We start from the raw sequence: 14,139 nt of genomic DNA on the forward strand, positions 1-14,139 counted from the left end.
TCTGGCATACAGCCAGTGTCTTTCACAGTAAATACTGAAGTACTTATTAAGTTCATCTGCATTTTCTTTAACCTCACCTACATCATTTCCAGTGGTCCAATATCAACTCTCACCTCCTTTTTATTCTTTATATAACTGAAAAGACTTTTAGTATTCTGCTTTATAATCATCTAATTTGCCTTCATATTTCATCTTTTCCCCTCTTTTAGTTGCCTTGTGTTGGATTTTAAAAACTTCCCAATCATCCAACGTCCCACTCACTTTTACTACTTTATATGTCCTTTCCTTGGCCTTTATGCAGTCCTTAACTTCCCTTGTCAGTCGCAGTTGCCTAGCCCTGCCATTTGAGAACAACTTCTTCTGTGGGACATATCTATCCTGTACTTTGTGAACTATTCCTAGAAACTTCAGCCACCTCCGTTCTGCCATCATCCCCCACCAGTATTCCCCTCCAATCCATCTGGGCAAGCTCCTCTCTCATGCCTCTGTGATTCCCTTTATTCCATTGCGATATTGTTATGTGTGACTTATGCTTCTCCCTCTCAAATTGCAATATAAATCCGATCATATTATGATCACTGCCTCCTAAGGGTTCTTTTACATTAAGCTGACCAATAAAATCTGGGTTATTACACAACACCCAATCTAGGATAGCCTTACCCCTAGTAGGCTTGAGCACAAACTGCTCTAAAAATCCATCTTGTAGGCATTCAACAAATACCTTGTCTTGAGATCTGACACCATCCTGATTTTCCCAATCCCCTTGCATATTGAAGTCCTCCATTACAATTGTGACATTACCCTTGATACAAGCCCTTTCCAGCTCGTTTGCAATCTCAACCCCACATCTTGGCTGCTATTTGGAGTAAGAGATTTTGTCAGGATCTGAGGAAGAACTTTTCATCAGAGGGTGGTTGGGATCTAGAACACACTGACTGATTGATGTGTGGCAAATGCAGCTGCTCAGACTGCATTTTAGAAGTATCTGTAAGGTGCAAAATTCTTAGACACATAAATATAGCTAGGATGCCTAAGACTTTCACACAGTACAGTACTTGTCAATGTAGAGCAACATAAATCTGATGGGACCCAAGGATATTGGGAAAGGCAAGGGTGGAGTGCCATGGGAGAGGTGTAGGAGTGCTGGGTCAGGGGTTGGCGCGGGTACAGGCACACCCAGCCCTGAGATGCCAGACAAGGTCGTTTGATTCCAAACAATTGCTTTATTGATCATTACAGAAAGTTTCCTGGGTGCTTCCCAATCCTTCCCCTCTCCCTTCCCCTTTTCCCAACCATGATTCCCCTTTCCCTGCCACCCTTCCCACTGTCAGTCCACCACAGAGATCCATATCAGAATCAGGTTTATCATCACTTATATATGTCACGAAATTAGTTATTTTACTTTTGCAGCAGCAGTTACAGTGCATTACATAAAATTACCACAGTACTGTGCAAAGGTCTTTACAACCCTAGTTATATATATGTGCCAAGGACTTTTGCACAGTACTGTAGATGGACACTTGAATCACCAATACATGAAAAACTGCAGATAAAGTTCTGGAAAGCAGGATTTGTACAGATACGTAGTTGAAAGTCAGTTAGGACATAGTGGGCTAGGGGACCTGTTTCTCTATATAATGCTGTATGTCTCTACTGTGACTGAACGATACAAAGAGTACGTATGGCATTTTCTCCAGAAATTACTTTGCATAGCATTTTCTTGAATTTTTTTTGTAAAGCAGACTGCAGGCAAGAACAAAGTAAAATTTAAGGAGAATGGATATCAGGCCCTTTTCCATTAGTTCATAAATGCAAACATTTCTGCCATTTTCAGATTTCTTGCAGATCCAGCTTAAGACAAGAAAAACAGAATTAAGATTTCCATTTCACCTGAAAAGCTAACTTTGATTCTCTATGTGTTTTTCTTGCAACCAAAAAATGTGTATATTTTATGTTTAATTCATGTTTTTCTTGTGAATGCTGCTTATGTGATGCTATGTGCCGGTGATGTTGCTGCAAATCAGTTTTTCATTGCACCTGCGAAGGCATGTACTGAATCTACTGATGCATATGACAATAAACTTTTACCTTGACTTAGAGACTCTGCACTTACTGTCAGAACTGCTAAGTATTTCCAGCATTTGTCCATTGTGTATGCTCCCATACACAACATAGTGCAGTGCAGTGCATAATGGGCCCTCAACCCCTGATGGTGTGTTGGACTACACAAACCTAATTCACAATCAATTTAACCTTCCCCCCTACATAGCTCATTACCCTCCATTTTCATTACATCTGTATGCCTATCGAAGAGTCTCTTAAATGTTTTGATTGTATCAGACCCTACCACCATTCCTCCCAATGTGTTCCTGGCACCAAGCACTAAAAAAATCCTTCCTCTGAGAGCTCCCTTAAACTCTCCTCCAGTACCAATGTCCTCTGCTATCGATATTAAAATTAAAACAGCTTCAAGCGTATCTGATGATCTATTAACAAAAACATTTTTGTTTCCAGATCCCTGTCTTTCAAACCCTTGTCAAAACCATGGAGTCTGTGAAACCACTGCTTCAGGCTACAACTGTCGGTGTCCTCGTCCATTCCATGGGAAAAGATGCCAGAGAAGTAACATGCTTTACCTTACAATTATATTAATAACCCTTAAAATCATATTTCCCAAAATATATAATGAATGTTCTTTCCATAGGTTATTGTGCACTCGCTGTAGCTCCACCCCCCCAACCCCCAGAAACATACAATACTGTTTAAAAGTCTTAGGCACCCTAGATGGTTCAAATGGTTTCAGATGGTATGGCCACCACAGAGCCCTGATCTCAACATCAGCGAGGGCTGCCTGGGATTACCTGGAGAGGCTGAAGCAAGCGAGACAGCCAAAGTCTGCAAAAGAACTTTTGCAAGTTCTCCAAGATGCTTGGAACAACCTACCAGCCAATCTTCTTATAAAACTGTACGACAGTGTACCTAAGAGAACTGATGATGTTTTAAAGACAAAGGGGGAACCACACCATATGTTGATTTGATTTAGTGTTTTCACTGTTTACTGCACTTTATAGTACATTTTTGATATTTAGTTTGAGTTCATGGGACTAGATGTTTCAATCTGCTTTTGATAAGCAGATCCTAACGGGTCATAGCTTGGATGTCTTGAGGTGGGGCTTGGTGGGTGTCAGATGCCTTCCTGGGGTCATCAGGTGAGCACCCTTCTTCTTAGATGTTTCGTCAATTTAAGCCTGCTGCATCTCCAGAGGGCTGAACGTGCGACCCGGCGTCCCAAGCGCACCCCCTTCACATCAGGCCACCCATGGGTCATTTTATGGGCCCAGCTGCCGTCACTTTTCTTCGTCCATAACCAGTGGCTGCTTCACTTGGCTCCCTCCGAGAGATCTTTTATAGCTTGCCGTTGACCCTGGCCTCGGACTCCCAATTTCTTCAGCAGTCTGACCATGGAAGTAGTCACAAACCCTCTGCAGCCAACCTCCACTGGGAAGCTGTGCACCTCCCATCCACGCTGTTCAGCACCTGTGGCCAGCTCAGCTTTCCGCTCAATCACCTCGCAGACTGCATCTTCCCAGCTCTGAGATTACTACAGCCTTCAGACTGCTGGACCACAAGACCAAATCTGGTCAGAGGATTGTAGTGGCCACCTCCGGGGGAAATACTAGCCTTTTGTCAACGTCGACAGCCATGTTCTATTCACAAGCAGGCTCCAGTAGGCCTGACACCAACAATGTCACTGAGGGTGGCACTGTCTGTACATGCTGGACAAAGGGGATGGTGGTTCTTCAAGTCATTTGGGGCTTAGAGTTGTTATTCAGCCTTTGCCTCTCCACAATGGTTGTCAAACACCTGAGGACCTGGTTGTGTCTCTACGTGTATCTTCCTTGAGTGAGGCCTACTTTGCAAGATGAGAGGATGTGCTTGAGGTTTGCTGTTCTTCTACAGAGTGGACAAGCTGGGTCTTCACCGAGCCACTGGTTCAGATTTTTGGGAGTTGGAAGAACATCATAAACAGCACTTGTAAGGAAGCTAATCTTTCTTCCTTTTCCCATAAGTCTTTCCAGCTGAATTTTCTTTTCTCAATGTTTTCCCACCTTGTCCGCTGTCCCTGTTTTGCCTGAGGCACTGCTCATGCATACCTCATCTACTCCTCCTGTCGCTATACTTCCTCCACCACCATAGCTCATCTTCGCTTTTGTGTTGTTGCCTTTTGTCAGAAGGGCCTACTTGAGCCTGTGCCAAGGCCCCCTCTTCCAGATCGCACCTGGCCCACCACGTCTACAAACTGAGTGCTGCTTTTGCCTGTTCTACTGACTCTGCTGGACACCACTTTCTTCCTGTTCAGGTCCTGGGTGCAGTATCTGTCACGAGATTCTGAGAGTCATCTCAAGCCTCAATTTGGCACACTTGAACTCTTTAGTCAGCCCCGTGTCAGGCAACTGCAGAGCTCCTTTGTCACACAGGTAGATGTTACTTAGCGATCTTGGTAGGCCCATCCACTCCTTAATGAAGGAACTAACTGTCCTTTCCGACTTTTCAACATGAGTGATGGGACTTCATACAAAGTCAGTGGCCACAACACTCGAGGAAGCCATCCAAACTGAAGGCACCAGAGCTTGAGGTCTTATCGATGGCTTTAAGCCCTTTGATAATTTCTTCTCTCAGCAGTTTCACTTGATTTGTATCCTGAGGTTTTCATTGTAACAACAGCCCAAGCTTTTAACTGGCGTTTCTGACACAGTAGGAATTACTTTCCCATCCACATGGAACCAGCCTTTCCCTAACTATAGAAATGCTCCTAGACTTCTTGGTTTTTGATATTTAGAAAATTATAAGTTCATTATTTCTGAAAGAACTTTCGCTTTACAGATTTTTTTTTACATGTGGCTATGACTTTTGCACAGTACTGTATTCGGGATACGGAACTCGGTAACTTGTAAAATTAAACCTGTATGGCCTAAAGCTATGTTGCAGTGTATTCTTTGCAATCCACTACCCACTGAAAGCAAATCAGAATTATAACTGTTATATGCGGTTCTCTGTTTAATCGATCTATTAATGGATATTACAGTAGATGATGACATAACTGCTCATTTACTTTTGGTAGATGTCAGAATAATTTGAGAAAATGAGTTTTATCATTCTGATCAATGAAGCCTCACCAAATTTCTGATTAAAGTTCACAGAAATTGCAGATTCTGCAATACTATACCCCTTCTGCATTTTTTTTTTGTTAGGGAACAGCAGGGCTGACTCCTTCTCTCATGTGGAGTAGATTTCTCTATTCCGGACTCCCGATCTGGGAAGGAGAAAGCCAGTAAGCAGGGAAGGATGAGGAGGGATTGAAGCTTATGGGTACAAAGCAGGGGGCAACTAATAGAGAACAGGAAAAGTGGCAGGCACGCTGGATTGCCTGCAGGTCTTTTAGGGAGTCAGACCGTCCACACTGTGATGATGGATTGGCAAATCTCTTGTGACTGGATCAAACTAGTTCGAGAGGGATTTCAAACCAGCTGACGTCCAGCTCATTCCTGGGCCCTCACTAAAGGATGATGGCTTGTTAAGGAGAGACGTCAACAGAGTCCCAACATGAATCAGAATTCGGTTTAATATCACCAGCATATGTCGTAAAATCTGTTGCCTTTGCAGTGGCATCACAATGCAATACATAATAATAAAGAGAAAAGTTAATTACAGAAGTGTGGTTATATTAAGTAGTTAAATAAGTATTGCAAAAGGAGAAATAAAAAAGTGATGAGGTAGTGTTCATGGGTTCAATGTCCATTCGGAAATCAGCTGGCAGAGGGGAAGAAGCTGTTCCTGAATCACTGAGCATGTGCTTTCCGGCTTCTGTACCTCCTCCCTGATGGTAGCAATGAGAACAAGGCATCTCCTGGGTGATGGGGGTCCTTAATGACGGATACTGCCTCTTTGAGCCATCACTCCTTGAAGCTGTCCTGGATGCTACAGAAGCTAGTGTCCATGATTGAGCTGAGTTTACAACTCTCTGCAGCTTATCTCGATTCTGTGCAGTAGCTCCCCCCCACACCCCCGCCCAAAGCAAACAGTGATGCAGCCAATTAGAATGCTTTCTGCTGTACATCTGTAGAAATTTGCGAATCAAGAAACCATGTCACTAATAGCAAGTATAGATGTTTTTATTATGTATGAAATGTGCTTTATGTGATTTAGACTGCTTTTCCTTCCAGAAGTAAACTATTATTTGCAAATCACTGCTCCTAATAAACAGTCACAGTTACTTCTCTACAATTTTGTGTGTCTTGTCTGTAATTCAGCCATTATTGATTAAAGTTCGTCCTGCAGTGATGTAGGCCTTTGCAAATCAACCAACAGAATGACTGTAAACCAATATAAATATGATTTGGAGCAGCTTTTCTGCTTACTAATTTTCTTTTACACAAAACATCATAAGATTTTAAGTATAGCATATGTACTAGGCATGCCAGGTTTACATGCATTTTTAATGTTGCTTTAAATAAAACATGTTATAAGCCAGAACTGTACTCAAAAGAGATCACCTTTCCTGGATTCATTAGCCAGTATAGGGAAATTCTGCAAATTGCATTGCTTTGCTGGTCTTAAAGAAACCTTCAAAGTTAAGTTGGATTTTCTAGATGCAAAGAGATTGGCTGCATAGTTCTATACATTCCTAAATTGTTTCAAAGTTACTAAGAAACTGATTACTATTTCATTCGTTCATTATGTGCTATGTCCATGAGCATGATTGTGCTTGGCAAATTTTACTACAGAAGTGGTTTGCCATTGCCTTCTACTGGGCAGTGCCTTTGCAAGATGGGCGACCCCAGCCATTATCAATACTCTTCAGAGATTGTCTGCCTGGTGTCAGTGGTCACATAACCAGGACTTGTGATATGCACCGGCTGCTAAGATGACCAACCACCACTGTTCCCGTGGTTTCAGGCAGCCCTGATCAGGCAGCTAAGCAGGTGCTACACCTTGCCCAAGAGTGATCTGCAGGCAATTGCACAGAAGGAGCACCTTACATCTCCTTTGGTGGAGATGTATCCCCACTGATTACTATATCCCAAACTAATTAGGAAATGACTCGAAATTTGCTTTGAAGAATAGGTTTCAGTCATTTAAAATTGAATTGCTATTGGTGAACTGACACTAATATTAAATATATTTGTTTTATATGATAGTCGGTAGTAGGTAGTAGGGATAGTCCGGGTAATTATAGACCAGCGAGCCTTACATCTATGGTGGGAAAGCTGTTGGAAAAAATTCCTAGAGATAGGATCTATGGGCATTTAGAGAATCATGGTCTAATCAGGGACAGTGAGCATGGCTTTGTGAAAGACAGATCGTGTCTAACAAGCCTGATAGAGTTCTTTGAGGAGGAGACCAAGCATATAGATGAGGGTAGTGCAGTGGATGTGACCTACATGAATTTTAGTAAGGCATTTGACAAGGTTCCACATGGTAGGCTTATTCAGAAGGTCAGAAGGCATGGGATCCAGGGAAGTTTGGCCAGGTGGATTCAGAATTGACTTGCCTGCAGAAGACAGAGGGTCGTGGTGGAGGGAGTACATTCAGATTGGAGGGTTGTGACTAATGGTGTCCCACAAGGATCTGTTCTGGGACCTCTAATTTTCGTCATTTTTATTAACGACCTGGATTTGAGTGTAGAAGGGTGGATTGGCAGGTTTGCAGACGACACAAAGGTTGGTGGTGTTGTAGATAGTGTAGAGGATTGTCAAAGATTGCAGAGAGACATTGATAGGATGCAGAAGTGGGCTGAGAAGTGGCAGATGGATTTCAACCCAGAGAAGTGTGAGGTGGTACACTTTGGAAGGAAAAACTCCAAGGCAGAGTTCAAAGTAAATGGCAAGATATTTGATAGTGTGGAGGAGCAGAGGGATCTGGGGGTACGTGTCCACAGATCCCTGAAAGTAGCCTCACAGGTAGATAGGGTATATAAGAAAGCTTATGGGGTGTTAGCTTTCATAAGTCGAGGGATAGAGTTTAAGAGTCGCAATGTAATGATGCAGCTCTATAAAACTCTGGTTAGGCCACACTTGGAGTACTGTGTCCAGTTCTGGTTGCTCACTATAGGAAGGATGTGGAAACATTGGAAAGGGTACAGAGGAGATTTACCAGGATGCTGCCTGGTTTAGAGAGTATGGATTATGATCAGAGATTAAGGGAGCTAGGGCTTTACTCTTTGGAGAGGAGGAGGATGAGAGGAGACATGATAGAGGTGTACAAGATAATAAGAGGAATAGATAGAGTGGATAGCCAGCGCCTCTTCCCCAGGGCACCACTGCTCAATACAAGAGGGCATGGCTTTAAGGTAAGGGGTGGGAAGTTCAAGGGGGATATTAGAGGAAGGTTTTTTTACTCAGAGAGAGGTTGGTGCGTGGAATGCACTGCCTGAGTCAGTGGTGGAGGCAGATACACTAGTGAAATTTAAGAGACTACTAGACAGGTATATGGAGGAATTTAAGGTGGGGGGTTATATGGGAGGCAGGGTTTGAGGGTCGGCACAACATTGTGGGCCAAAGGGCCTGTAATGTGCTGTAGTATTCTACGTTCTATGATAAGTCCATATTCACTGCAATTAACTGAGCATTACCAAGTTTTTCATTATAGTAGGAAATATGTTTAAAAGTAGCAATATTTTTGGAAATAAAATGTACCATGCTGCCTAGTTAGCTGACTAATGACCAATATTGCAATCCCTGACATGTAAACGAGTTTAGATGGAAATTCAAGAGAAAATGAAACTTTCCCAAAGTCATATCAATTTCAGATTAATTTGCATCCATATCACCAATTTTACACAGACTAGAAAATTTCCCCTTGGACTATGAAAGGTTATATTTTACTACTTCAATTTTTTTTTATTGTAAGTCAACTGAATACATTCAATGAATCAGTGAAAAGGCTTTGACTATTCATTTTGGGAGAGAAAGATAAACAATATAAAACTCAACATTCTTGTCATTCCTACAGTGACCACTTTATTAGGTACCTCCTGTAGCTAGTAAAGTGGCTGCTGAGTGTATGCTCATGGTCTTCGCTGCTGTAGCCCATTCACTTCAAGGTTTGGCATGTACTGCATTCAGTTATTCTGCACACCACTGTTGTAATTGTGGTTATTTGAGTTACTGTCACCTTCCTGTTAGGTTGAACCACTCTGGCCATTCTCCTTTGACCTTTCTCGTTAACAAGGTGTTTTCACCCACAGGACCTAGTGGATGTTTTTTTTTTGTTTTTCACATTATTCTCTGTAAACTCTAGAGACTATTATGCAGGAAAATCTCAGGAGATTAGCAGTTTCTGAAATACTCAAATCACCCTCAATCATTCCTTGGTCAAAGTCACTTAGATCTATTTTTCCATTTTTTTTTCCTATTCTGATGTTTAGTGAACTGAACCTCTTGACCACGTCTGCATGCTTTTATGCTTTGAGTTGCTGCCGTGTGATTGGCCAATTAGATGTTTGTAATAACAAGTTGGTATACAGGCTATCTAATAAGGTAGTCACTGAGCATACAAGTAGCTTTAGCTAAGTCACAGTGGGGCAGTAACGGTGTAAATGGATTACAGTGCTTGATATTCCTGTGTTTTTCTCTTCTGTTCCAATTAGTCTTGGGGTGATAATAAAATGAAATCTATTGTTTGCCTTCAGATCAGGGTGTATCCCACACACATCATAGAAGAGTAATGTTTTCCAATACTTGAAGTTACTGTCCTGGTGGCTGGATCTATTGCTCCACAGCTGAGCAGATCTCCGCAGCAGCAACAGGTTTCTGCATTTCCACTGTCCCCAACACCAGTTGTGCTTAATGCTCATCAGTTCACTAACTACATGTCACTGGATGGATTTCGCAATGGTGCTGTTTGTGAAGAAGTCAACATTATAGGGTGCTTTGAAATTCTGAGCCTATGCAGACTTGGCAACAGGCCTTGTAAGTAATGTGCCAGTCATAGAAAAGCATAAGGGTGCCTTCAGTTCCACACCAGAATTTTAGTGAGGCTAGCTAGATTCAAGCTGCTAGAAGGAGAGTATTCATTAGTCTCCCCCATACTATCCCTGGCCTTTGGTGCAATCGTAGCCTGTTAAATCTCTCATCGTAACTAAAGCCCTGCATTCTTGCCAATATCCTGGTGCATTTCTTCTGCACTCTTTCTGTGGCTACTACAATGCTCCAAACGCAATTTAACCAATGCTTTCTTTACACAAGTGCCATGTAATGGTTCAAATCTTATATCCAAGCCCTCAGCCTATGGAGACAAAATTCCCAATGCCTTCTTCACTATCTGTCCACCTGTGTCATCATTGTTGGGGAAAATGAATTTGCACCCTAAGGTCTCTCTGTGTATCCTAGGCACTCGCTCCTAGCTTCCTGCCATTTACTGTATTATGACCTGCCAGTATTTGACATTCTAAATAAATTACATCAAATTTGTCTGGATTAAGTTTGAGTTGTACCTCTCCACCCAAATTTCCAACTGATCTATGTCGCTTTGTCCTTAGACAACCTTCTTTTTATCTACATCTGCACCAATTTTTGTGTCATTAGCAAACTTATGGTGATGGGCTTGAGTAAATGTTCCCAATGGCGTTGGTCTCAAAGAGCTCTGGTTACCCAGCCCAGCTCCTGGCCTTCATGTATGGTTTAGCTACTAAGCCTAATGGAATCATTTTGACTGACAGAAGAAGGGGCAAAAGTGGGTTACGGGTACCTTAACATCAGTGGCTTTGTGCAGATGGGCTCGTCAGTCATGGTTGGCCGCACGTCTAGGAGAAGGAAAACTTTGATCTTAAAGCTCTGCTGCTCAGCGGCTGTACCCACACATGGGGAAGGCTTCAGGAGTAAAGTCCAAGGAATAGTCCAGAGCTGAGTCCTTAAGGCAGTCCTGCATCGATTTCAATACTGACTGGCAACTCCTGTAATGCCACTGGTGCCAAACTGTGTCAGTCCCTGCCATTCCTTTAGATTCATCTGCTGCATAGAGAGGGGGTCTTGCTACATGGGCAACAACTTGCTCTCCATATTGTACTGCCTTAGCATGCATATCATGTAGATCGCTGGGATGCAGCATTCATGGTCTATCCTGACCAGTGAAAAGCCTCAAGGCTAACTTTCTAATCAGATCTCTTTATGGTCCATGCAGAACACACCTACCATCCTGCTTTCATTAATGACTTCCTCAAATGTTCAATTAGATTGTGAGAGGGGATTTCCCCAGCACTAGACTATGCTGATTCCCCTGATAGATTCCTTCCTTGCTGAGTGAACACATGTCCTGTTCTTTATACTTTTTTCCCAACAATTTCATAACCACTAATGTGAGGCTCTCTAGCCTGTAATTTCCTGGCTTATTCCTGCTGTCCTCTTGGATAAGTGAACAATGCACTTTGAGTAAAGAATTGTGAAGAAAGGAATTGCTGCTGCCTCTGCAAGTAATTCCCTTGAAGACGGGATTCACACTGAACTGTAAGACAATGTGCAGGATTGGGAACCATTTACAATATTGAGATGTTGCCCAGCTGTTTAATGTGTGATAATAACGAAGACAAATTAAGGAAATAGGACCTGTCGTTACCTCTGGGCATTTCAAAGTGTTATCCAACTAATGAACTACTACTTAACAAATGCTCTTGAGTGTCATTTTCTGTTCTGCCTGCTCTCAAGTAACTACCTCCTAATGATGGGAGATTATTAACCTGGTATCTCAGTACAAGTATATAACTAATGTTGAACATGAACAATTTCATTAATGTGGCATCATCCATTCTTTTTGATGCAAAAAATATATATATTGCTTCATTCCTGCCTCTTCCACTGCTCAGGCAATATTTGCTGCTGAATTATGTCACCTCACATCTGCAAATCTCATATTCAGGACGGGGATTCGAAGCGGTCGCCTTCACCACTGTTCAGTTAGTAATGAAGGAGCGCTTTGAAAACTCGTCGTCCTCAGCTCCAGAAGGCACTAGAAACCTGACACCATAACATCGAAAATAAAAGCAAAAGTCCAGACACATTCAGCGGATTTGGCAGTGCTGATGGGAGATAAAGTGTTAAACCATCGGTTTGATGAAGTTTCAAAGGATATTCCTTTACCCAGTTATTGGTCTGAAGCATTTCTTCATACCTGCCATCTGACCTTCTGTGTATCTTCGTATGTCCTATTATAATTCAGTTTTCCAGCAATCTGCTTTATGACAGTACATTCCAAACCCTGCAAGTGTCACTTCTTTTCAGTCCATTCTACTCCTTCCCAGAAAGAAGGAATCCTTGCTCCTTTATTAAACACCACAATTCTTCTAAAACAGGTTAAAATATCAAATGAGATTGTTTAATCTAAGGGACCACAATGGAAATGAGGTATATAAAGCAAAGTGATGCCACCTTCACCAAGGCAACTATGGGTAGTAATTCAACCACGAACAAAGCAACAAATCCCATATAGAGAATATTCTATAAATAATACAGACATTTAGAACAAATACATGTAAAATGTTTGTCTGTAAAATGTGACTTGGTCCGGAATTTTAAAAAATGGTAAAAGTCAAATGCAAAGTTCAAAGTACATTTATTATCAGAGTAGGTATGCGGTACACAACCCTGAGATTTGTCTTCCCACAGACAGGCACAAAAGAAAGAAACACCATGGAACCCATTCAAAGAAAGCATCAGACACCCAACGTGCAAAAAAAGAGAACAAATTGTGCAAACAACAAAAAAGAATGGGGGAAAAACACAGAATACAAAACATCAAACCACAGAGTCATTGAAACAGTCCAGGACTGTTCAGTTCAGTTCAGGTCAGTTAAGGTCTGCAGAATTCTGGGATGGAAGAGGGAGAAAAAACCCATAGCCAATCCAAATTAGCTTAAACTGAAACTGCCCTGAGGACAGACTACATGTTTGTAGTTTATTATAAAATCTACTACTCAGTAATTGTATTAATGAAACATTAACAAATATCAGAAATATATTTAAAAATAACCCTTCTAAATTAAATCAAAACAGTTTTTTTTAAATCTGATTTTACAATTTTTACAAGATTTGAATTAAATATCCTCTCTATATTACCAAAATAATTTTTTATTGAGATACAGCACAGAATAGGCCCTTCCAGTCCTTTGAGCTATGCCACACAGCAATCCCCCAGTTTAACCCTGGCCTAATCAGGGGACAATTTACAATGACCAATTGACCTACTAACCGGTACATCTTAGGACAGTGAGAGGAAACCGGAGCAATTTGTCCCGTTGCAGCCAGAGGAAACCCCTGCGGTCACAGGGTGAACATCCAAACTCCTTACCGGCAGCAGCAAGAGTTGAACCCAGGTCGCTCGTACTATAAAGCACCATGCCAACCACTACACTACCATGCCACCCTATTTAGCTCATGGATGGTAAATAAACTAGAAATAAACAAAAATACTGATTGAATCATTGATCTGCTGCTATAAACCCATAGTAACTAAATGCAGAAGATTAGTATACATTCTCTATTTTTCTTTTCAGTAAACGATCCTTGCAAGAAAAAGACATGCAAAAATGGTGAATGCATTATCCAGCCCAACCCACCGTATTACAAATGTAAATGCAAGCACCCGTACGTACTCCCAGGATGCAAACGAGGTAAGATATGTTTTATTATGAATCATAAAATCTTTTGAAATCTGAAAATGAGCTCATTTCTGTCCTTTACAGTTAGTAGGTTCAGGGGTTTATATGGGCAGAAATGAGAGTAGTGGATTACCTAACTTTACTCAGTGACAAAGCTCATAAAGTGAGTAACTAAACCAGCAAAGCCATAAAAATAGAAGTATGAATTCAATCAGTGTTGTTCCTCAGTCTTTGTGTGTAGAATCGTAATTTCATGTCTTAATACAAAACAGAACAAGGCTACAAAGCAGCAACATTCCCTCTAATTTTTTTTTAAAGCTGCACAGACCAACCATTGTTCTGAGCAGGAAGTTTTTGCATGGCCTGGAAAACGTAGGGCATTTTAAATGATTATATAAAAGAAAATTCCAGTTGTGTGGCAACAAAGGCTATGTGCACAAGAGCATTTCAGTTAACGCGCAGCCACACACCCATGCAGCTGAGAGCGA

At 41.6% G+C, this 14,139-nt stretch overlaps 1 protein-coding gene across 2 annotated transcripts in view; it reads left to right on the forward strand.

Annotated features, from left to right (window-relative positions):
• LOC134359072 (hyaluronan-binding protein 2-like) overlaps positions 1-14,139 on the forward strand; it is a 71,406-nt gene that overhangs the window by 15,587 nt on the left and 41,680 nt on the right. For both annotated transcript variants that reach the window (XM_063071978.1, XM_063071979.1), the window contains 2 exons: positions 2,515-2,622; positions 13,547-13,663. In XM_063071978.1, the coding sequence (XP_062928048.1) occupies positions 2,515-2,622; positions 13,547-13,663 (225 nt within the window). The remainder of the gene's footprint in view (positions 1-2,514; positions 2,623-13,546; positions 13,664-14,139) is intronic.

Source organism: Mobula hypostoma, chromosome 19 (genome assembly GCF_963921235.1).
Source record: "Mobula hypostoma chromosome 19, sMobHyp1.1, whole genome shotgun sequence".
Lineage (NCBI taxonomy): Eukaryota > Metazoa > Chordata > Chondrichthyes > Myliobatiformes > Myliobatidae > Mobula > Mobula hypostoma.